The sequence below is a fragment of the Budorcas taxicolor genome, chromosome 9 (genome assembly GCF_023091745.1).
Source record: "Budorcas taxicolor isolate Tak-1 chromosome 9, Takin1.1, whole genome shotgun sequence".
NCBI classification, from domain to species: domain Eukaryota; kingdom Metazoa; phylum Chordata; class Mammalia; order Artiodactyla; family Bovidae; genus Budorcas; species Budorcas taxicolor.
The window spans coordinates 48,410,333-48,436,216 of NC_068918.1; the positions used below are offsets into that span (position 1 = coordinate 48,410,333).

Below are 25,884 nucleotides of genomic sequence, written 5' to 3' on the forward strand. Positions count from 1 at the left end.
CAGAGCATATAAACTTGTCTTCCCAAGAAAATAGAAGCATTTCTTGGCTATTTGTGATACTCACGTATTGCCGCTACACATTTGTAAATATCAGGTTGGTGTCTGACCTGTCAAATGCATTCATGAAGCAAGCATTTCGGCTGTCTTGGGAGTTGATATTGTCACTTGTTACACAACTCAACATCAGTTCAAAGTTGTTTGATAACAGTGTCGACAGATTGGTTTAAAAAAGACATAGGAATAACAATGTTTTCTTTCAAAAGAAAGAAACGGGATTTCATAAAGATGATCTTGGAAGCAAGCACTAACTGTAAATATATGACAGATAAACCTTTGTATCTAATATTCCTAAATGGCTAATTTAATTTTACATTTCTTTCTGAATCTTATCTCATAGTGGGAAATACTCATATTTTAAAACAAAAGAAAAAGTATTTTATAATTTATTAATAATCTCTTGGTATTAAAATGTGTAAATATTCTAAAAAACCATTCTCAAATTATCACCAAAATTTTATTAAAAAATATAACCACAAGTTCAAAGAAATAACAGAGCAAATATTTTACCAACTAAATTATAAAAAACAAAAATCATTATTTATGCATCATGCATGGTTTTGACAGTCTTTTATTACCTGACATTTTAATAATTCTTTACTGTATAAAATTTCATCAATAGTTTTAAAAATCTACAACTTGTTTTTAAGAACAAAGAATGTATCATTTCTTTGAGTTTTGCAAGATCCAGAATTATTTCTTTCACTTTATCTTTTACAAATATAATCTACCTTTAAAGGATAACAACTTCATCATTCTCTTTGCTCCCACAAATCAGCACAAATATAAAGTTTATTTCTTCTAAAATAAAAGCAAAAGATTAGAAGTGGAGCAATTGCAGAGCATAGATTTAACCTGAATATCTCTCCATTAATGGCTCCTATCACCTGTGGTTCAAAGGGTTGTTTGCCTATATATCTAGTGTTTAAAGAAATTGTCAGCATTTCTGTTGTTTTTGTACTGCAAAATGAAAGTTTGAGTGAGGAAATAGCTTCTCCGTAGTTTATTGTTAGTATAAAATAAGTGATTTATGTATGCCTACTTTAGTATTCTAGTCTTGTAAACACAGTGGGGAATTACTTGGATATTGATCTAAAGCAATAGGTATTTATAGCATAATACTGCGGTACTCCATAACTCTTTATCAGGGTCAACTTTGTCACTTGGCAACTTAACCAAAGAAAAAAAGAAAAACCTTTCAACACAAGTAAGGCATTTTACCTGCCTTTTCTTAAGTCAGCAGTTTTCCAATAACAAGTATATCTCTTATTTTTATCTATTGAGTGTATCTGTCTGGACATAGATATTTAAAATACTAAGGTAATATCAACAATACTAGGCAGCATGGAAAATAGAGATGTGGATACTGTTGCCAGTTTATTTTTAAAACTTATTTAAGCAGATGCATTGCTTGTCTAAACTTCAAAAAAACCTTTCAATTTGTTCCACAAACATGTATGAAGTTCCTGCTTTGTGTTTGTTCCTGTGCAGGAATCACGGGATGTAACCATGAACAAATACAGTCACTACCCCAGTGAAGCTCATATTCTGTAAGGGTTGAAGGCATATAAACAAATAATTCCCCTCCAAGAAAGTGTTAGTTGCTCAGTCGTGTCTGAATCTTTATGACCCCATGGAATGTAGCCTGCCAGGCTCCTCTGTCTATGGTATTCTCCAGGCAAGAATACTGGAGTGGGTATTCCCTTCTCCAGGGGATCTTCCTGATCCTGGGATCCAACCTGGGTTTCCTGCATTGCAAGCAGATTTTTTATCTTCTGAACCACCATACAAAATACAGAGAAGTTGAGCTTTCAGTTGTCTTAAGTTGTGGACCAGAGCCTACCAGCAGGCTAAAATAAGGGTTTCCATACAGAACAAATTGAACAGTCATAACTATGGACTCATGAAATAGCATGAACTGTTAAATAAGGCAGAGATTTCCCTGTTAAACTAATTTAAAGGCATCTTGCAATCCTGACAGATAAGCATGAGAATGAAATGACAGGTAAATGATGCTGCAGAAGTAAACAGAGGTCAGTGAGGACAGACCTTGTATGCTGTGCTCATTTTAAGAGCTATCATTTTTTCTATACTCATTTTACTAAGCACTTCTTATCTTTTCTCATTTAATGCTTTTAGTGCCTCCTTAAAATGACATTATTCCTTTGGACAGATGAGAAAACTGAGGCACACTGAAATAAAATCAAAGGTTACAGTAGGTGTCATAAGGAAATGTTAAGGCCATCCTTTCAAATAATTTAAAAGAATAGCAAATCAGTATATTGACAAAGATAATTTTCTCTTATCAGAAAACATTACATTATAATTAATATCCAGAACTTAACATGTAATAATTTATTTAGTAAATATCATTCTTACATTAGAATTTGCATGGATTGTTTCACATTATAAAGAGCATTTATCAAGTCACGTTCTCTATTAACACAAATAACAAAAAGAAACAAAATAGGATATAAAAATTGATTAAGTTAGTACATCTCTGTACCTGAGACCTGAATATAGTATATCCCTGTGGATCCAAAGTAAAATACTCAAGGTTTCAAATATATTGTATTTGGAATATTTATATTACAGGATACCAGTTTGCATTAGAAGAAAATAATGTCAATGAACTGAATAGAAATATTTCTACTCATGCCATTTTGTAAAGTCAATTTGGCATGTTTATTTTTTCTTTAATCTCTTTCTTTCTTAATATTAACATTTATTGAACGATTGCTAGTTGCTAAACATTGTGTATGTGATTCATATTTATTATCTATTAAAATCTCTGTGGTACCCTTACCATTTCAGTTTTGCAGATGAAAAATTATGTGTTTTGGAGCAGTTTAGCAACTTGACCAAAATAACATAACAGAGCTTGGATCAAATATTTTCTGCGTAACTTCAAAGCTTGTGAAAGTTGAGTAGGGGGCACATCTTTATTAACATATTTTCCATTTATCCTAATTACCCATTTATAAAAACAAAACAATGCCCAATCATATGTTTGGTGAGGGTAGGAGTTAATTTAAAGCATGAGAAATCAAATTCAGACAGATTTGGAAATATTTTTCTTCTAACTCTGGGGCATAATGAATTTACATGCCATTTGTGTGTGTGTGTGTGTTCATATATGTTTAAGTATGTGTATGCATGTCCTCAGTCTCCAGGTGTACCTTTGCACCTTACCTAAGGAATAATCTACAGTTTTTCCAATGGATTAATGGTCAGCTGCTAACAAATGGCTTCTTCTTCCTTGAACACATAATTTGGTAATCTGATACCAGAAAATTATTCCTTGTCTGTTATTTAGTGGTGAATTATTCTACAAATACTTTATTTGGCCATGTTGTTAGATGCTTAATGGTAATTCATTTTTGTCTTTAAGTTAAAAAACAAACAAACCAAAAAAAAAACACCAGAACTCTGTTTGATTCAAATGTTCTTATTTTAAAATACCATAGAAGGAACTTTCCATTCAAAATGAATTCTTAATAAGTGCAAACTATACAGTATCCACCTTTCATATTTCATTAATATGTAACACAAAATATGTTACACAATTGCTTTTGTTTGTCATCCAAGCCAATTTACAGCAGAAATAAAGGATGTGTTCAGAAATATAAAGGAGTTTTCCAGAGAAGTGTACCACTGGTCAGATTTTATTGCTGGACAAAAGAGAAATGTTCTCATTTTAAAGAGCAATTAAGCATTTGTTGGTCAGTGAATTGCAAATATTAAGTGAACATCAGCAGGTTAATGCTTGCCACAAAGACAATTAGAAGACATTTCAATATTATATTAATTGGTTGCAGTTGTATTTTTTGTTTTCTTTTGTTTTATGATGAGGAAAAATCAGATTGTATTAACCAGGAAGTAGAATTACCTTAAATGGATTATTCATATGATTTTCCTAATCATAATATATCAGGTCACTGAGCATTCTGAAGAGCCTTGCTCTGGCACTGAGTGAGGTAAGACTATTATGTGAATGTGTAATGGAAGGTGCTCAGAACTCTGCATTGCTTCACTTCTCAGGAAACAGAAGTTGATGTTGAGCCTTGGTGCTAGTTTGTGGGTTTGTTGTTGTTGTTGTTGTTCAGTGGTGTCTGACCCTTTGCGACCCCATGACTGCAGCATGCCAGGCTCCCCGTCCTTCACCAAGTAATCTGGGTAATCTATATGTGTGAGTAATCTATTGATTTAAGGCAAAATTTATCTAAAACTGAGTAACTAACCTAAAACTAAGAGAGAAAGAGGAGAGAAAGAAAAGAATAAATAATTTTTTTTCTGTTTCAGAGGAAAATTTTAGGTCATAATTTTGTTATCAGAGTTTTGTAAGCAAAATGAACTATGAGGACGTTAGTCTCTCAAAATTAGACCTGACAAATTGACTCTCAGAATTGAAGAGACATCTAATACTATTTCTCTTGTACTAGAGTTTGACTAGAAACTGAAGAGTTATCAATTGCATACCTTTATTAAATGTAGAGTTTATTTTTAAAAGAATATGTACCAATAAAATTTCTGAGATTGCCATAAAGCAATGAGAAATATCTTTAATGTATGAGTCATTTATTTCAAAATGCTATTCTGTGGTTAGTACATTTGCAAATAAGTAGCAATAAAATTATCAACATATTGGTCATAAAGTGCTTTTAATTATAGATATGAAAAGTTTATATATGAATATAGTTATATATGTCTGTATATGTATCACATGTTCATTTATAGGATATATGACTTTATTAGTTAGATACTATAGATGAAGAACTATAGTATTTTCTTATATGAAAAATTACTTAGAATATTAATATATTTTATATATTACATAAATGTATATCAATTTGAATAAAAATAATTTGTTCTTTTATAATTTGAGAACATTTTGCTTTTTTATCTCAAATGGTTTAAGGCCAGGATAACAGGTATTAACTAAAATCCTTCATGATAATGATCATTTAAATAAAAATTTGGGGAATTGAAGCTAATATTTTCATGGCTTTGTTTTATTAACGAGTATATTATATATAACCCAAATTGTGTATATCCTATGACTTTATGTATATATCTTCCTAATCCTGTGCAGACACACAGAGCAAGACATAATGAGGGAACTTGATTGCACTGGAAACATTTTAATAAAATAAAATAACACTCATAATACCATAAGCAAAATTATGCTTATTTGAATAAGTAGTTTGAATGTATTGATATTAAAATTTATCTTACTGATATATTGAAAAATACCAAAAATTAATCACCAACTTTTAAGTTGCTCTAGTATAGGATGGTTTCACCAATTTCTTTCTTTCTTTTTTTTTAATCATTTGACATTCTGTGATGTCTCTTGCTTAGAGAATCGCAATAGACATGGCAAGTAGTAGTCAAAAAAAAAATCTTAAGTACGTATTTAACTTTGCAAAGTTCTGCAAGGTATTTAACACTTTAATTTGAGAGAATAATTAACCTAGAACAAAGGAAAAAACAGATTTGCATCCTAGAGGAGATTTTTAGATAATTAAGAACTATAATTTGTTCATTAAAGCTGAACTTAACATGTACCTAAAGGCTGGCAACTACAATAAACAGTGGGGACATTTTGTTGTCAAAGCCAAGCATGTTCTCCCAGCCTTATGGAGCATACAGTCTGGTGGGGAAAACAGATATTCATCAAATAATTATACAAACATATGTCAATTTCCAGCTCTGAAGTGCTGTAAAGGGAAATTTTTAATTCCGTGCGTGCAAAGTTGCTTCAGTCCTGTCCGACTCTGTGTGACCCTATGGGCTCCTCTGTCCATGGGATTCTCCAGGCTAGAATACTGGAGTAGGTTGCCATTTCCTCCTCCAGGGGATCTTCCCAACCAAGGGTTCAAACCAGATTCTTTACCACTAGTGCCACCTGGGAATGAGCATACAAAATAGGTTGGATTGTATTCAGTCAGAGAAGTTGGAAAAGATACTCTAAGAGGAGCAGTCAGAATGAGGTTTATCTGCATGTGGATGGGATTTGTCACAGCTGAAGAACAAAAGTATAGGATGTACAGAATGTGGGGATGTTTATACATGGTGAGGCTGGAAAGTTGGAGGTCAAACAGTAAGTTATGTTAGTTTTGATCCTTATTCTAAAGTCATGGAAAGCCCATTTTTAACAGCTTTCATTAGACATAATTTGCATACTATAAAATTCACCCCTTTCAAGTATATCATTCAATGGTTTTTGGTAAATGTAAAGAGTTGTGTAATCATCATTACAATAAAATATTAAAGTATTACCATTACCTTAGTAAGATATATCCTGCCCATTTTTGGTCTATCCCCATTCCTACCCCTAGACCTAGCCAACTACTAATCTAATTTTTGTCTCTATAGGGATGTCTTTCTAAACATTTTATATAAATAGAGTCATACAATGTTGGTCTTATGCATCTGAGTCTTTCAGTTAGCATAATTTTTTGAGGATCATTCATGTTGTACCATATGCGAGTCCATTCATTTCTATGGAATGAATATATACTGTTCCCTAGTATATATTTCCCTCATATAGTATTTCACTAGTCAACAGTTGATGAATCTTTAGGTTATTTCCACTTTTGGGGCTGCATGAACAAAATTCCTGTAAACATTCTTGTTTAAGTCTTCATGTGGATCTATGTTTTCATTTCTCCAGAGTAGACTACTAAGACTTTAATTACTGTGTTATATGGTAACTTTATATTTAACTATTTAAAAATTTGCCAAACTGCTTTTTGAAAATGGCTGTTATATTTTACATTTTCCACCAACAACATGTGAGAGTGCTGGTTTTTCCACATCCTTGCTAAGACTTGTTGTTACTTGTCTTGTTGGTTGTAGCCATTCAAGCTGGTATCAAGAAGTATTTTAATATGGTTTCAATTTGCATTTCTTTAATGACTAATGAACATAAGCATCTTTTTATACAACCTTCCAGAAATTTGACTATTGCTTGAGGAAAAAGGGCTTGCAAAGGAAACAAAGGAATTAACCACACAGATAGAGAAAACTAAAATAATGTGTCTTGGGAGCCAAGGATAAAATGAGAAAAAGTTAACAATATTAATGTTGTTGAGAACACAAGAAAGATGAGGATTGAGAAAAGTACTTCCATGTGGTTAGACTGAGGCCATTGGTGGCTTATCCAAACAGCAGGATGGAATGGAGTAGACTAAAGCCAGACTGAAGAAGGTTGGAGCATGAAAGAGTTTTAAAGAAAGGGAAAAAAAGAATCTAGACAACTTTTTGGCACATTCAGCTATAAAGGGAAGAAGAGCAATTCTCTGGGAGATGGACAGGGGTATAGGTTTGAGAAATAATTTAATTTTCACAGGGAAAACCTGTAAAATCTATTAGGCCAAATCCAATAAAGAGGAAGTGATTGCTTACATAAAAGAGAAAGGGTAACTGATATGTGATAAATGTATCCATGTACTTAGCATGTACTAAGTGGCTAAAATATGCATGGTGGTATGTTCCTTGCTAGTACTGTCAATCAATTTGAGACTCTATTTCACATAGGAATTTCTCATGTCAAATGGTTAAATGAAATAATATCATTTAAAGGTGTTCTTACAAGATGTTCTCTGTTAGTTAACGTGCTATTCATGATGTCTAATAAATGGTTTCTCTCCAAAGAAAAAATGTTTAAATCACCTGATACGACCTTTTCAGACCTGGCTGTTGTACTCTTCAGGTTTTCTACAACTGTCTGGTCCTTACAAGAAAAAGCCTTACCTCAAGTAACTCCCTGATACAGCCAAACAAGGAAAATAAAAATTTTTTCTCACTTTACTCTTGTGCGCGGGAATGCTAAGTTGCTTCATTCGTGTACAACTCTTTGCAAACCTATGGAATACTGCGTGCCAGACTATTCTGTCCACGGCATTCTCTGGGTAAGAATATTGGAGTGAGTTGCCATTTCCTACTCTAGGGGATCTTTCCAACCCAGGAACTGAACCCAGGTCTCTTAACTTCTCCAGCATTGACAGGCAGGTTCTTTACCGCTAGTGCTACCTGGAAAGCCCACCTTACCTTTAAATTTGGCTAATAAAGATTTAGTGATACCCTAAGTATCTCTCTAAGTCCCACTTTACATAACCTTCTTTTTTTAATGCATCATCTAATGCCTTCAGTTAGGAATCTGAATCACTTTCCTTGATCTGTTCTGTTCTATATTCAGAAGAGAAATTAATTGAGGAGGCTGGAAGGATAGCAATCAAGTTAAGTGATTGATCTCCCTTTCTCTTGTTGTTGGGAATACAAGGCTGGCATACATCTCTTGTTTCCTCCCTATTATCAAGTCCTTTCTTCTTATTTACTATCCCTTTTTTTTAGAACAGTAGTATACCCTGTTTAATTATAGAAATCTATGTCCAACCTAGGAAAGAAGATTCATAAGACATAAACAAAAGATTGCTAGAGCTTGCTGAAAAACTTGGTTTTCCTTATTTAGACCTTGAGCATTCCACACTGCCTTTTCATTGCATGCCTGCAACGTGGATGTTATTGCCTTAGTAGCAGCAACCTTAACACATTGCAACATTGAGGGAAAGGCCAGGAGAATCTCTCTCCATCCTTGAGCCACTGAACCCAATATAGCAACAGGCTATCTGTGAAGTATATTCATTTTTTGAATGAGAAAAATAAAGAAAAAAAAAAAACAATTAAATCACTGTTTGTGTGGGTTTTCTTACTTGCAACCAAACAAGAACTTAGAAGTGAGCAAATTTTCTGAATAGGACCAGATAATAAAAAGTTCATGCTTTATAGGCCATATTTTCTGTTATAATTCCAAACCTCTTGTATTTTAGCACAAATAGCACCCATAAACCATATGTAAGCAGGTAGATGCAGTTGTGTTCTAGTGAAATTTTACTTGTAAAAACAGGTAACTAGCCAGAATCGGCCCTGGGCCATAGACTCCTGCTCTAACTGATAAGAGGGTGAAGCTAGGGACTTTATTGTCCTGTGCTTGAGTTCTAGTTAGTCATTGAGAAGGAATAGTGGCAGGAGACTATTTAGGAATGAAGTCAAATCTCCATATATGACAGATGAGGGCAGCGGCAGAAGCTGAGCAAATATTGATCAGTTTCTGTTTCTGGCTAAGAGACATCAGCATTTTAGGATGATTCTGGAAAATTTTGATTCCTATATTGAAGTATCTATATTCAGTGGTAATCAGAATATAGATGGGCATTTGATAAAAATGGGCAAAACCATTTTCTATTTTGCATATTCACTAGATTAAAGCAGAATTGTTTTTAACTTGTTTTCTATACAAATGTGCAATATTTTAGCAACATTCTGGGTCAAAGGTGTTTGTTGGCTATCTTGGCAATTTAAATGCTATTTATGATACTGATTTCTATGGAAAATGAAGTCTAAATTATAAACAACTAAACTACAAATTAACCTTTGAAACCAAGCTTATTCCTAAATTGGTAAATCTCCCTATATATAGTTATTCATTATAAACCAGATTTTCCCAGTGCATAAAAGTGACTCTTTGAGTATTAATTGGCTGCTTTAAGAAACTGCATTAATTTTGTTTTGGTACCAAAATATTATTTACTGAATTAATGCCACATGGCACCATTGGCATTATACAGGTATAGGATATTTAATGCAGCTTTTATTTATGTGTAACTTCCTAGGCAGCAGCAACAACTTTGAAATACAAGCCACAATGCTAGTCGAAATGTATTTAACAGACTGTATTAAACTAAGTGCTTAGTTTGTAGTAGGTTCTTGAAATAAAGTAATAAATCTTGACTCTTGGTGAGAACTTATTATTAAGCAATATGAATCTCTTAAGTTTATGCACTTTGGAGATGAAATACATTCAGAGTACCTGGGGCATTTGGGATTATAACATTTTTTAACTGCACATTTTAGGTGAGATAATTTTAGTGAGTTTCGAGACACTTTAGGTTTCCTTCTTTTTCTGCCCTTCCACCTCCTCCATCTTCTCTTCCTCTTCTCCCTTTCACTTTCTTCTTCTTCCTTTCTTCTTTTCCTTCTTGAATAATCAAACTTTGAATGGAGAATTAAAATCAAATTAGTTGTAAGGAGTACTAGAGTGATGATTTCTGGAAAAAATGTAAAAAAAAGTGACAGACAAAATCACTAATGAGGAACAATAGCTGCAAAACCAATATTGTTAGATAATATTTAAGAAAATATATTGATTTGGATACATGTGAGTTTTAAGCCTAGAAAGACCCAGGCAGAAAAACTAAACTGTATAGTGGAAAAGTATGAAATTGATGGCGGCCAGAATATAATGACATTTGCTGTTCTCTTTTAACTATTATCAAGAACTTGGGATAGAGTAAAAGAATGATGTTTAATAGGAAACTGTCATACTTACTTTTGCTGTATTCTATTTTGTATTGTATCACTTTAACACATGCATACCTCTTTGTAAACAGATTTACCCTCAATTAGAAATATGAATTTCAAGTATAAATGATTTTTTAAATATTTTAAATGTATTTATTAAAAGTAATTCATAGATGCACATTGTTTATCTATACTTTGATATATTTATACATGGGCTTCCCTGGAATCTCAGTGGTAAAGAATCTGCCTGCCAGAGACATGGTTCCTATCCCTAGGTTGGGAAAGTTCCCTGGAGTAGGAAATGGCAACCTACTCCAGTATTCTTGCCTGGAGAATCCCATGGACAGATATAGTCCATGGTGTTGCAAGAAGAGTCAGACACAACTTGGCAACTAAACAACTACAATATTCATACATAAACACTCATATATGTGAAACAAACATTTTATGAAACTGTATCACTCAGTAGAGAACTCAGTTTTTATGGTTTCATTTTTTGAAATTTTGGTTGTAACACATTATACTCATTTTTTAATAATGAGAAATGGTGGTATACTGGAAAAGGATTTGGGGATTAAAAATTCAGTGTGGTCACACTATAAGTACACAGTTGGCATTCAGTAATGTAAATTTTATTCTAATGGAAAAATATGATTTATTCTGCATTTATATTATTAATGCACTCCTTTAAGGCAAATCTCACATCTCCTCTTTATTTAATATTCTTTCTATTGACAATGTTCCTCTTAAACAACCTACATGTTATTCAAATAAATGTTATAATGTCTGTGAAAAGTAAACTGAATCTTCAGATTTCCAGAATGTTATTATAATGTACAGAACAATATTTTAAATATTATGTACCTATTTAGGAAGAGGAACAAATGAGCTTACTTAGCCACATAATTATATATGTAAATATTAGTAGATATTATAATATAAGAATAATTTATATAGTTTCATTAATATATATAATTTTTGTCATATTGTAAGGAAATAAATTTATAGCATATCAAATGAAAAATAATTCAGAAGTCTATTTTTAATATAAGCTAAAAGAAAGTATATTCATGTTATAAAGAATGTAAATAGATGGATGTGAAAATTATAATTAAAGATACCCATGACACAAAGATTTGTAGTATATTAATGTTTCAAAAATCACTGGCTGTCATTATAATATTTCTGTCATTAAAATACAATGTTATTCTCTATTTATAATAAAACATGTTCCAAGGTCAAAGAAAATGTACACAACTGAAAAGATTATTCTGTTGACCTGTAAAGGAGGTTTTGGCCATTAACAAATGTGTATACATACATGCCCATATATTTTATTCTGTTTAAGCATTTATTTTCATTATCGAAATGGTCTCCTGTAGGCTATAGCTATCCCATGCTTTCTTATAAATCATTTTTATAACTAGTTCATCATTAAAATGAGTAGTCACATGGTTGACCTTATAAATAAGGTAGCTTTTAACTCTGGATTCATAGAAAATTAAAGATGGAGTCATATTACTTGATAGACCACAAACAAACGTATATGGATTTTTTTAAAGTAATCAAATTAATAGTTTCCCCACCACATAAAACAGAAGAGATTGCTTCATTTGTATTCTTCTCTCAACTTAATATATAATATTTTGAAAAGAACATGTGTTTGTCCTCTTTCCATTTTGTTAGTCGTTTGATTGTTTTACAGTGATATGTTCCTTCTAAATGACTTAACCTCAATGTCTTTCTGTTTAGCTGGCATGTATAAAACAGAAAGTATAAATTATAGAAATTGGTCATTTCTAAATTACTGAAATTGAATAAAACCTGTCAATATTGAAAAACCTCACATTTGCCAGCATTTATTATAGACAATCCTGAAATTCCACGTTGAATTGACAGTTTATTTTCCTGCCAAAGTTTCAGAGCAATTGTTCTCAAACTTAGCTGTTCATCAGCTTCATCTGAATACCATTTGAAATAATTATGCCTGAATCTGACCCCAAGATCAGTGTATTCTGGAATGGGTCCCAGGCATCAGTAAGTCTAACACAAACAAAATAAATGTAGAATAATAATATACACATATGTATATATTTCTTATCATGTCGCTGGAATGGTTTTAAACATTTAACATGTAATCATGTACTGATTTCCAGGACAGTTCTATTTATAAAGTATGTACTCTGATTATAGCTGTTTTAAAGCTGAGAAAACCGATGCTCAAGAAGTTTGGGTCATTATTCACGATTGCATAATTTGCAAATAAGTGCTGGAAACCAGGTGCACACCCGGTAGAGTAACTCATAATCCCGTGCTCTTCACTCACTCTACTGCTTCACCACATTTCCTGACTTCAAGGAGCATCAGAATAACTGAGGAGATAAATAGCTGTAAATTAATTGTTACATTGTGTAGTACTATCCACGAGGGAAATAGGGTTTTAGAAAAAAAAGATCTCTATTAGCTGAAGCAGATGAAGAATGATTCAATGAATTGTAACTTATTTGTGGAGGCCACCAGATAAAAAATCATGGGTCCAGTCTTGAACCTGGCTCTGTTACTTTGCAATAGAAAGTTATCTCATGCAGATTATAGAAACAATGTCAACATTCTTGATAATTAACTTATGTAGTTATACCAGTCAAATGGGCTTCCAGGTGGCACTAATGGTAAAGAATCTGCCTGCCAATGCAGGAGACGCAAGAAACCCATGTCCAATCCCTGGTCAGGAAGATTCCCTAAAGTAGGAAATGCAAATGGCTCCAGTATTCTTGCCTGGAAAATTCCCTGGACAGAGGAACCTGGTGGGCTACAGTCCACAGGGCTGCAAAGAGTCAGATGCAACTGAATACACAGACTTATACCAATCAAACACTGAACTACAGATGTTTTTTTGCAACAATGAAAGTTTTTATGTGTTTTACTCCTTACTGCCTCCCGATAATTTGCTAGCACTTGGTTCATATTTCATCTATGCTTTAAGTTGTGCATTCAAATTTTGCATATTCATGTTCTAAATTGTTTCTTACACTAAAATCTCCTTGAAGCTGGGTCTTGTCAACCTTGTAGTCTGTAAAATAGTTTGTGCCATGCTTAGATGCTCAGTCATGTCCCACTCTTTGTGACACTATGTACTATAGCCCACCAGGCTCCTCTGTCCATGGAGATTCTCCAGGCAAGAATATGAATGGATTGCCATGCCCTCTTCCAGGGGATCTTCCCAACCCAGGGATAGAACCTATGTCTTCTGCATTTCAAGTGGACTCTTTACCGCCTAAGCCACCAGCGTGGTAAAGTCCATACAATACTTTGGTTATACTATAATCAGTAGTGAAAAAATTATATGTTAAATTTTAAAATTAATGAAACATCAGAAATCAATAAAAATATTATAGTGATCTTACCTTCTGGGCATTTTAGTGTAACAGTGAAGTGTACTTCAGACTAATGCTAATATACTTTTAAAAGTCATTGCTACTAAAAATGCCAGTATGTGACAAGTAGCTTGCACCAGAAAGAACATGATCAAAGAACCTGTGAAGAAAAATAAGTGCTGCTTCTTTTTTTTTTTAATGCTTCTTCTTTAAGAAAGTTCTGTTAAGAAAAAAATGTCATCTGAGCAAGAACAAAAAAATGCTTGCTGACTTAGGTGTCACCTGTCATATAACTTCATCATCTCATAGGCCAAAGATTTGCTTCTGCAATTGGAGTAGCCAGTCTGCACTTTGAGCGGCACTGTCTAAAACATTTTAAGTAATAGTAACTTTATTTATCCCCAATTTTCTTTGATAAAGCAATGATTCTAAGTGAGTTTTAATAATGGCATGTTTTACCTATTCAATCCATATAACCTCACCTACCTCTTTTCACCTGCAGGCACTAAACCACTCTGAAATGTTTTATCTTCCTTAGATGATCCATATTAAATGCCAATTTGCCAGCAAACTATTGAAGCATAATTTATAAGAGAAAGAGATGGGAGGGGAACATGCTTATAAGTGTCTGGTCAAATATATCAATAGTACATCCACAACTGCTGGTTAAAGAGCAATGCATATCTGTACGTGTTAAATGATACAAGTTATAAAGTATAGCACAAATGAAAACCATTAAGGTTCTGAACTATTAGAATGATATCATGCCTGTCTCCTAAAATGCATCCCCTAAGGGTCTTTTCATCATTATGGCCCCTCCTGGATTTTCAACTAACGTTAAGTGTGAGGCTTAACAGCTTTCTGCTTCTAGTACCTGCTCTCAAGAAGTGCCAGCACCTAGAATTGTTGCAGTGTAGTTGAAAAAAGGCATGGGATTAGAATTTTAAAATGTGATTCATTCCAAAATCTTCCCCTTTCTGAGTGGATGCTACATAATTTCCATAACCCTCAGCTTTTCCATCAATAAAATAGAACAATGGTACCTACCTTCACAGTTATAGTAGGGAAGAAAGGAGGTGATATATGGTGGCTACTGGAAATCAGAGGAGAAATAATACAGAAAGAATGAAGGGATGGAGCCAAAGCAAAAACAATACCCAGTTGTGGATGTGACTGGTGATAGAAGCAAGATCCGATGCTGTAAAGAGCAATATTGCATAGGAACTTGGAATGTCAGGTCCATGAATCAAGGCAAATTGGAAGTGGTCAAACAAGAGATGGCAAGAGTGAACGTCGACATTCTAGGAATCAGTGAACTAAAATGGACTGGAATGGGTGAATTTAACTCAGATGACCATTATATCTACTACTGTGGGCAGGAATCCCTTAGAAGAAATGGGAGTAGCCATCATGGACAACAAAAAGTCCGAAATGCAGTACTTGGATGCAATCTCAAAAACGACAGAATGAACTCTTTGTCTCCAAGGCAAACCATTCAATAACACAGTTATCCAAGTCTATGCCCCAACCAGTAATGCTGAAGAAGCTGAAGTTGAACAGTTTTATGAAGACCTACAAGACCTTTTAGAACTAACAACCAAAAAAGATGTCCTTTTCATTATACGGGACTGGAATGCAAAAGTAGGAAGTCAAGAAACAGCTGGAGTAACAGGCAAATTTGGCCTTGGAATGCGGAATGAAGCAGGGCAAAGACTAATAGAGTTTTGCCAAGAGAATGCACTGGTCATAGCAAACACCCTCTTCCAACAACACAAGAGAAGACTCTACACATGGACATCACCAGATGGTTAACACCAAAATCAGATTGATTATACTCTATGCAGCCAAAGATGGAGAAGCTCTATACAGTCAACAAAAACAAGACCAGGAGCCGACTGTGGCTCAGATCATGAACGCCTTATTACCAAATTCAGACTTAAATTGAAGAAAGTAGGGAAAACTGCTAGACCATTCAGGTATGACCTAAATCAAATCCCTTATGATTATACAGTGGAAGTGAGAAATAGATTTAAGGGCCTAGATCTGATAGATAGGGTGCCTGATGAACTATGGAATGAAGTTCATGACATTGTACAGGAGACAGGGATCAAGACCATCCCCATGGAAAAGAAATGCAAAAAAGGAAAATGGCTGTCTGGGGAGGCCTTACAAATAGCTGTGAAGAGAAGAGAGGTGAAAACCAAAGGGGAAAAGGAAAGATATAGGCATCTAAATGCAGAGTTCCAAAGAATAGCAAGAAGACATAAGAAAGCCTTCTTCAGCGATCAGTGCAAAGAAATAGAGGAAAACAACAGAATGGGAAAGACTAGAGATCTCTTCAAGAAAATTAGAGATACCAAGGGAACATTTCATGCAAAGATGGGCTTGATAAAGGACAGAAATGGTATGGACCTAACAGAAGCAGACAATATTAAGAAGAGGTGGCAAGAATACACAGAAGAACTGTACAAAAAAGATCTTCATGACCCAGATAGTCATGATGATGTGATCACTAATCTAGAACCAGACATCTTGGAATGTGAAGTCAAGTGGGCCTTAGAAAGCATCACTACGAACAAAGCTAGTGGAGGTGATGGAATTCCAGTTGAGCTGTTTCAAATCCTGAAAGATGATGCTGTGAAAGGGCTGCACGCAATATGCCAGCAAATTTGGAAAACTCAGCAGTGGCCACAGGACTGGAAAAGGTCAGTTTTCATTCCAATCCCAAAGAAAGGCAATGCCAAAGAATGTTCAAACTACAACACAATTGCACTCATCTCACATGCTAGTAAAGTAATGCTCAAAATTCTCCAAGCCAGGCTTCAGCAATACGTGAACTGTGAACTTGCAGATGTTCAAGCTGGTTTTAGAAAAGGCAGAGGAACCAGAGGAACCAGTTGGAATCAAATTGCCAACATCTGCTGGATCATGGAAAAAGCAAGAGAGTTCCAGAAAAACATCTATTTCTGCTTTATTGACTATGCCAAAGCCTTTGACTGTGTGGATCACAAGAAACTGTGGAAAATTCTGAAAGAGATGGCAATACCAGACCATCTGACCTGCCTCTTGAGAAATCTGTATGCAGGTCAGGAAGGAACAGTTAGAACTGGACATGGAACAACAGACTGGTTCCAAAAAGGAAAAGGAGTACATCAAGGCTGTATATTGTCACCCTGCTTATTTAAGTTCTATGCAGAGTACATCATGAGAAACGCTGGACTGGAAGAAACACAAGCTGGAATCAAGATTGCCAGGAGAAGTATCAATAACCTCAGATATGCAGATGACACCACCCTTATGGCAGAAAGTGAAGAGGAACTAAAAAATCTCTTGATGAAAGTGACAGAGGAGAGCGAAAATGTTGGCCTAAAGCTCAATATTCAGAAAACGAAGCTCATGGCATCCCGTCCCATCACTTCATGGGAAATAGATGGGGAAACAGTGGAAACTATGGCTAACTTTATTTTGGGGGGCTCCAGAATCACTGCAGATGGTGACTGCAGCCATGAAATTAAAAGATGCTTACTCCTTGGAAGAAAAGTTATGACCAACCTAGATAGCATATTCAAAAGCAGAGACATTACTTTGCCGACTAAGGTCCGTCTAGTCAAGGCTATGGTTTTTCCTGTGTTCATGTATGGATGTGAGAGTTGGACTGTGAAGAAGGCTGAATGCCAAAGAATTGATGCTTTTGAACTGTGGTGTTGGAGAAGACTCTTGAGAGTCCCTTGGACTGCAAGGAGATCCAACTAGTCCATTCTGAAAGAGATCAACCCTGGGATTTCTTTGGAAGGAATGATGCTAAAGCTGAAAGTCCAGTACTTTGGCCACCTCATGAGAAGACTTGACTCATTGGAAAAAAACTCTGATGCTGGGAGGGATTGGGGGCAGGAGGAAAAGGGGACGACCGAGGATGAGATGGCTGGATGGCATCACGGACTCGATGGACGTGAGTCTGAGTGAACTCCGGGAGATGGTGATGAGCAGGGAGGCCTGGCGTGCCGTGATTTATGGGGTCGCAAAGAGTCGGACACGACTGAGCAACTGAACTGAACTGATGTGGGTTCATACCCAGGGTTGGGGAGATCTCCTGGAGGAGGGTATGGCAACCCTCTCCAATATTCTTGCCTGGAGAATTCCGTGGACAGAGGAGCCTAGCAGGCCACAGTCCATATCGTCGCAAAGCGTCGGACACAACTGAACCACTAAGTACAGCAGAGTATAGCGCAGCAAACTGTAGATTTGTGTAGGAATGCCACCATGCCCTGCACAGACTAAACACTGCAGATTTATTGACTAGAACTGAGCTAGTAAAAAATATTACCTGTTGATTGAAAACATAGGTGACATGTATGACTCAATGTCAAGACCTCCTTAGCCTCGCTGAATTGTCATATTAGATTGAAAGTGAAAGTTGCTCAGTTGTGGCCAGCTGTTTGTGACCCCATGGAGTATACACTCTATGGAATTCTCCAGAATACTGGAGTGGGTAGCCTTTTCCTTCTCCAGGGGATCTTCCCAACTCAGGATTGAACCCAGGTCACTGGCATTGCAGGCAGATTCTTTACCAGCTGAACCATATTAGGTTATAATTTAGTTACTCTTTTCTAGGTAGGACTGGTGTGAATAGTACACTTAGTTCTGGATAGCTGCCTAATTTGTGCCTACCTATTTTTATGGTAGTTTATTTTATTTGTGTTAATAGTTACAATTACATTATAATTCTATGAAAATACAAATGCACCTAGAGTTACAAATTAACTCCCTCATCAATTAATATTTTAGGCAGCACTTAACCACAGATGAGCAGGAGTCCAGTTTCATGTTTAGGACTAATGGCCATAGTAGCTTTCATGATAACCCTCAGGTCTTTGCCCTTTAAAGCATTTTAATAGAGAATTACTATTTTAATTAGTAATTAGGCTTACTAATTCCTACAGTAGTTAATTAAACATCCAAGTAATTGGTTACTAATCAGCTGATGACAGAAAAAGATTTATTTCCAGAAAGATGTATTAGTAGATCATTTTTACGAAGATGTTGACTGTTGCTTAAAGAACAAGGCTCTTTTTAGCTGAGGAGTGACTTGTTGTTCCTGTGAAGTGCTTTATTATCCTATTGGAATGATATTAACTTTATTCACTTGGCTGATGGGCTTCCCAGGTGGAGCTCATGGTAAAAAACCTGCCTGCCAATGTAGGAGGCGTAAGAGAGTCATTCTCTGGGTCAGGCATATTCCCTGGAAGAGGGTATGGCAATCCACTCCAGTGCTCTTGCCTGGAGAATCCCCATGGTCAGAGGAGCCTGTAGGATACAGTTCACAGGATTCCAAAGAGTCAGACAAGACTAAAAAGACTGAGCATGCATGCACGCAATGGGAATCTAAAAAATGTCAATAGATGTAACAACTTTAGTTGTGTAGTAAAAGATTTCTACACAACTTCATACCTGTTGAAGTACTTGTTGACCCATCTTACCTGATTGTATTGTTTAGAAATACAAATATTATTTTCCACTCACCATTCTTTGCTGAAATTCATTGAGAGCATTTAAATGTAGTGAAAATGACAAGTATCAATAAATTACTTCTTTAAGTCCAAAATCAAATTTATGAGCTTCATTGAAGTTCTAATCACAAAAAGGAAGTTTCTTCCAAGTGTATAATGGAGATTTCTTTTCTATAAGATACGTTTTGAGTCCTAATCAAGATCAAAATTCCTTGACTCCATGTTATTTCAGTGTAAATTTTGATACATCACACTAGTAAACTATCCTATCACTAAACTTTTTTCATCAACTTTGTTAAAATCGAGTCAGTCTATTTTTCCTTTACTGTGGATATTAATTTTCTACTGTTACCATACATAGTTACCACAGAAACTTAACAACACTCATTTCTTATCCCCAAGTTCTGTGGGTCAGAAGTCTGCACACAGTGGGACTGTGGGGCTCAGCTGGAGCCTCAACTGCCAGCCTAATGGACGGAAATCAAGTTATCAGATGGGTTGGGGGCTCACCTGAAGACTCTGGGGAAGATTCACCTCCAGTCTCATTGATGTTGTCAGAATTCCAAGTCTTTGTGCTTCTATCATGGTTTCTATTTCTCTGCCTCTAAACACCTGTGGCATGACTTTGATCCTTAAAGATTGCCCTCATATCTTGTGTTTCCCATGTATCCCCTCCAGCAATGGCAGGTTGATTCCTTCTCATTCTTCACATCTCTTTGGCTTCACCTTTTGCAACATCTGTCTAACCCTGGGTGGAAAAAATCTCTCTGTTCATAAAGGATAGTGTGATTAGGTTGGGCCCACTAGAAAAAGTCCAAGAAAATATCTTTATTGTATGGTCTATAACATTAATTATATCTGTAGTGTCCCTTTTGCCCAGTAATGTTGCAAATTTACCTAGTCCAGAGATTATAGAGTATGAACGTTGGAGTGCCATTGGCTGACTACATTATCTTTTAAAATTGTCTTTCTCCTCACTTTGTGCTAGGAAATGTTTCCATAAGTATATGTAAGCTTAATATTTTGGTGGGGGTCAGGGGGAAATAGAGCCCTTATAAGTACACAGATGGTGATGGTTTAAAAATGGCGAAGTTGGGTCTGACTCTTTGCAAATCCATGGACTGTAACCCTCCAGGCTCCTCCATCCATGGGATTTTCCAGGCAAGAATACTGGAGTGGGTTTCCATTTTCTTCTCCAGGGGATCTTCCCAACCCAGTCTTGGGTATTGAACCCAAGTCTCCTGCTTGGCAGGCAGATTCTTTACCCCTTGGCCACCTGGGAAACCCTATAAGTACATTCCATCTTGTAATTTAAATATATTTTTTAGTACTTGGATTTTAATTGAAAATTGAGATCAAAGATCATGTATGAGTGCTTACATCTCAAAATCTCTAAAATATTGATCGGTTCAGGTGTATACATAAACCCACCATTCTTACTGATTGTTTTCAATTCAAAGACTTATACTAACGATCCCATTGCCCACAAATTTACCTTTTGGCTTGTTATTCAACTTTTGCTTTTTTGTGGCATCAACTTTATCGACTTTGTTTTTGTGCTGTTGAGATCTGCCACTTTAAAACACAGAAACCATTTCTGTATTTTCCAAGATCATCATTCACTGTCATTTTATAGACTCCAAATATGTCCCCAATAAGTCTTGAAAATAATTAAGGGCAAAATGTTCCATCTGTTCCTTCAGTTGAAATGAATTTTTATATTTGAACATTTCTAGAAACTGAGGTGAGAAATTAATCTCTTAATCATGTTTTAGAAATCCTACTACAAAGTCATGTTTAAAATCTTGCCTGTTTTCCTACATTTTCCAACAAAGGAAATTTATTATTGCTATTTAATATTTATTAGCTTCACATTAATTCCAATTACAAAAGATTTGATTTCACTTTATTTTGAAAATTATAATTTAAATGTCATAATGCCATTTTGGTTCTTAAGTATGGATATAATTTGGTTAGTTGTATGCATATTCTTTTCAAAATGAACTTCAGGTTGTAGTTAATTGACTATTTTGGTGTAAGAGCATATTATTGAAACTGTCACAGTGTGATTGATTTATCAGGTAAAATATATTAGCCATAGAAATCAATGTGTTTTAAGATTTCTTTCTTCAATTTTACTTCTGTGTATAACTTTATCTGAAAAGAATGACTGCTAGAATCTGATTAGCTTAGAGATAATTTTGTTTATAAACTGTACATCTTGTGAGATGTATATTCTCTATGCCTGAGATTTTGAAACACAAGGGAAAATATTATCAATTTTTATGTACCAAAGTGTTGTATTTGAAGGACATAAGATAGGGAAAGATTTTTCTATCTTTCCTATCATGCAGTTTATCTATTCTCAAGGGCTATGTGCTAGAACTTCTGCCTCTGACTCTTAAATGTGTGACTTGATACAGTATCAGCAAGGGATAAATTTTTTAAAATATGAAATACACAGGAAATCAGGAGTATAGTCACTGACAGATATGACTCCTCATACAAAAGTGCCATAGGCTTCAAAATACTATATATTTCAAGTTCCTTTTGGGCATCTTTCCCCCTCAATCCTCAATTATCATCATTTTATTGGTAAATTCTTTTTCAGGGTGAAATAATGAGTATAATGTTAATGTATAACTTGCAGAAATCACGTCTCATTCTGTGCTTATATCTTGCTACAACATGTCAGAAACTAAGTTAGGTACATTTATACCTCAAGTCTCCAGGGTATTTTGCAGGATTCAGTGTCTAGTCTCCCTCATCTTACTGTTTAGTAATAGAAACGAAGCAAAATGCTTTATAGTTTGACTTACACTTCCAAATCACATGAAGCTACCTGTGTTTCTGAAAGAGACCTAGAAATTAGCCGTAACCAATTTCCATCTAACCTATTTCCAAATGGCACACATCATGCCATACACCTTGATGGGAGGCCCAGCAGCCTTATTGAGTAATTTATGTATTGACTATTGTAGTATTCTCACCTGTGCTGCATTCTGTTTTTTAACTGATAGAAAATAAAATACAGGTTTTATGGGGCTTCTCAGGTAAAAAGAACCAAGAGATGGCAATGGGACTCCTGGGTCGAGAAGATCCCCTGGAGGAGGGCATGGCAACCCACTCCAGTATTCTTGCCCGGACCATCCCATGGACAGAGAAGCCTGGTGGGCTATAGTCCACAGGGTCGCAAAGAGTCGGACACGACTGAAGCAATTTAGCATGCAGCATGCACAGATTTTATAAGTGGTTTTAAGTAAATTAGACTATTAGAGATTACTGGCTAAGTATCAATAAGACCTTATCTCACCACTGGTTGAGGTTTGTATTTCCCAAGGCTGTGGTTTGGGGATGCAACTTCTTGAACCACATAGTTGCTGAGGTGCTAAAAATGTTTTGGGTGGAGAGATAAATCACTTTAGAAACAAATATTTCTTCATTGCATATATTAAGGTTTTAAAAGTCATGGGAAAAAAATAAGATTTCTTATTAGAAATTGGCTTTATTGGAAACATATCAGAAACACAGTCTGTAAACACAGTATGTTGAGTACTTCAGCTGCATGCCCCTAAAGGGAAAGTTGTTCCACTTAATCTGCCCTAGTTATGCTTTTGTTAGTAATCTGAGAGGAAGTGGGAGTCATGCATCTTCCAGGTCCTTCCCTCAAAATCGCCAAGCCAGAAAGCAGTGACAAATGTTTTTTCTCGACATTGATATAAGAAAATATTAAGAAGTAGAAGAAACAAAATAAAGCCAAAGGGATAAACATCAGAAGCTTGCTTAAACAGCTTTAGCCCCATTTAATTGCTTTTCTGTCAGCAGGATTATTAACAATTTTGGACATCTGAAAATTAAATTAACAGCCTGAAAATATTTTACAGAATGAGATAGAGCATGATACATGAAACATAATGACCCCACTGAAATCCAGCCAAGCCAGTGTGACTACTCATTTAGACAGAGAAGACAACTAGTTAATCATCACTGAGCAAATTAGACAGAGCAAATTAGTTTCCTACATTCCACAGTCTTAGCTACCAAAAAGAGTATATGCCACTAATTAGGATGAAAGAATTCTAAGCGTATTATTATCTGTATAGAAAGAGAAAGCAAAATTGTAGCTTGAATTACTTTTATTAAAGCTTGAAGCCTAGGTTACATAGGTATAAATTACATGTGCAAGCATTTGTGTGTGTGTATATGTGTTCACACATACATATTGATATTTAAGTAACAGAAGCCTTAGCATTTTCTTGCATCTTGACCTAATGAAGTATAAAATTTTTTCCAAGGTTAATTAGAATTCTTGGGAACACACTCACACACACACAGACACATACATGTCAAACATAAAACCATTTCTTTTAAAGTGTGATTCCTTTCATTAAAGATGAAAGTAGCCATTCCGTATACTTTACCTGGAACAGCATTAAATTATTTTTTCTTTTAAAAAGTGTATTGTCATTGTATATGAAATAAATATTTGGACTTAGTTTATCACTGGAGATCAATCTGAAATCATATTTTGTAGCCTTAATTAGCATTTATTTGCTTAATTGTCGTTCTCAGCCCCATCGTTTCCATTTTTCACTAACTTGAACAATGCTATCTTCTGCTGTTTGCACTTTAATTTAAATTTCTATTAAGGTTTATGAACAGTAATAAGGTCCTGTTTGAATATTCATTAGCTTTTGAATTGTGAGCTATGAAAAGGTGCTTTCTTTTACCTTAATGAAACTGGCACAGCATGGGACTGATCAGTTGTGACATTTGATTTGAGGCATCCAGTGAATTTTCTCATTGTTTATTGACACATCTTGTCCAAACAGCTCCCTCGCAAGTGAGCGGAGTAATGAAGGAGAGAGTGCTGCAGCGGAGTGTGGAGCTTTCCTGGCAGGAACCCGAACATCCCAATGGAGTCATCACCGAATATGAAATCAAGTATTACGAGAAAGTAAGTGCTAAGAACTGCTGAAACGTACAACCATGTATGATGCTCGCTGTGTCTCATGTCATCCTACTGCACTGTCGACTAAAGCTGGTCATTATAATACCAACTGTTAGGAGCTACTTCAAAATGGATAGTTGATGCTAGCCAATTTTAATAACCCTCTCCCTGAATCTCTGGCTCATTATTATAATGATGGTTTCTGTGGATTAAGTTTTTGTGTTACACCAGTGAAAATATTCCACTAGTAGTGTGTTTAGGAATTCAAATTTTGATATCTTAATTATTAGATGTAGGATGTTTAGTACCACAGAAACCACAGAGCCCAATGTGTTTCTGAAAATGTTTCTTTGAGGTTATCTATTTGAGCCCTTCATGACTTATTTTATGTATGTGGTTTCATTGATAATGATGGTGGCCTCAAATAATTTAGTAATTTGAAAAAAAAAGACTATTTTCTATAATAAATATGTAGTCAGGTGATTATATTTCATTCTGTTAAATTCCTCCTGAAGTTATACTAATCACGCTAGTGATGTCTATCATTTCTTTACACCCCTCTCTCCATGAAAAAGTAGTGCGGCTAAAACTCAAGTGCTGCTCCTTCAGTCCCCTGTAATGGCTAAATTTTAGTAAATAGGAATGTAACTCCATGTTTGAGTTTATTTACTTCTGACCCATCTAGAGAAAGACAGAAAGACTGACACACCCCTGTTCACAAATATTCTAGTCTCCCTCTCAAAGAAAACCTGATTCAAAGTTTGAAACATGGAACTATTATTATTGCTAGTAGTAATAGTAATAGTGCATTATTATTATTATTGACTTAATTAGCTAAAGTGCTCGAATATACATAACCGTTTTAACCATTTAGATAAAATTTCACAATAGAAACATGAAACTCTGTAAATATTTGGGGACTGAATTGACTTGATTGAACCATTTAAATGCAGACAGTGCTAACCCTTGGCAATGGATACTTGTTTTTCACTTTAATGGAAAAACAGAGTTTTTAAGTTTGTTATATTTTTACTTATTGTTTACTTTATGAATACATAACTTCCATGGCCAAAGTTACATTTTAAATACTTAATTTTTGTACCAGAGGATACATTTCTTATCCCATCAAATGTATTTCTAATGGGATCCTTGATTTTAGTTTTGGTTTTGTTATGTCTGTTTTCCAATGAGCTCTGACAGTTACAGTTTCTTCTGAAATTTCATCAGATTTCAAAAACAATGAAATGTGTTTTAAAAATATGTTAGGTGGTTAGTGAGAGTAAAGTTTCTTACAGTGCAACACAATATTTTACAAATCTGGAATAAATTTGATTAAATAGTTACTTTTTTGCATGACAGAAACAGAATATCTGTTTATTAAATTTGCAAATTACAAAATAATATTACAAGTAATACTATTGCTTCATAATATATGTAAGCCTGTGATATATATATATATAATTATGTCATCTAATACCAGTTTTTCCTCATTCTTTTATTTTAGATAAATATATATTTATAATATTATATATTTATATATTTTATATATTTATATATATAACTATTTTTATAAATGATTATAATGCAGACAGTATATATCAGCTTTATTAAGTCCAGTCTATTTATACAT

At 34.8% G+C, this 25,884-nt stretch overlaps 1 protein-coding gene across 1 annotated transcript in view; it reads left to right on the top strand.

Moving 5' to 3' along the window:
* EPHA7 (EPH receptor A7) overlaps window positions 1-25,884 on the top strand; it is a 207,929-nt gene that overhangs the window by 148,145 nt on the left and 33,900 nt on the right. The window contains exon 6 of the mRNA XM_052646036.1: window positions 24,136-24,260. Coding sequence (XP_052501996.1) covers window positions 24,136-24,260 — 125 coding nt within the window. The remainder of the gene's footprint in view (window positions 1-24,135; window positions 24,261-25,884) is intronic.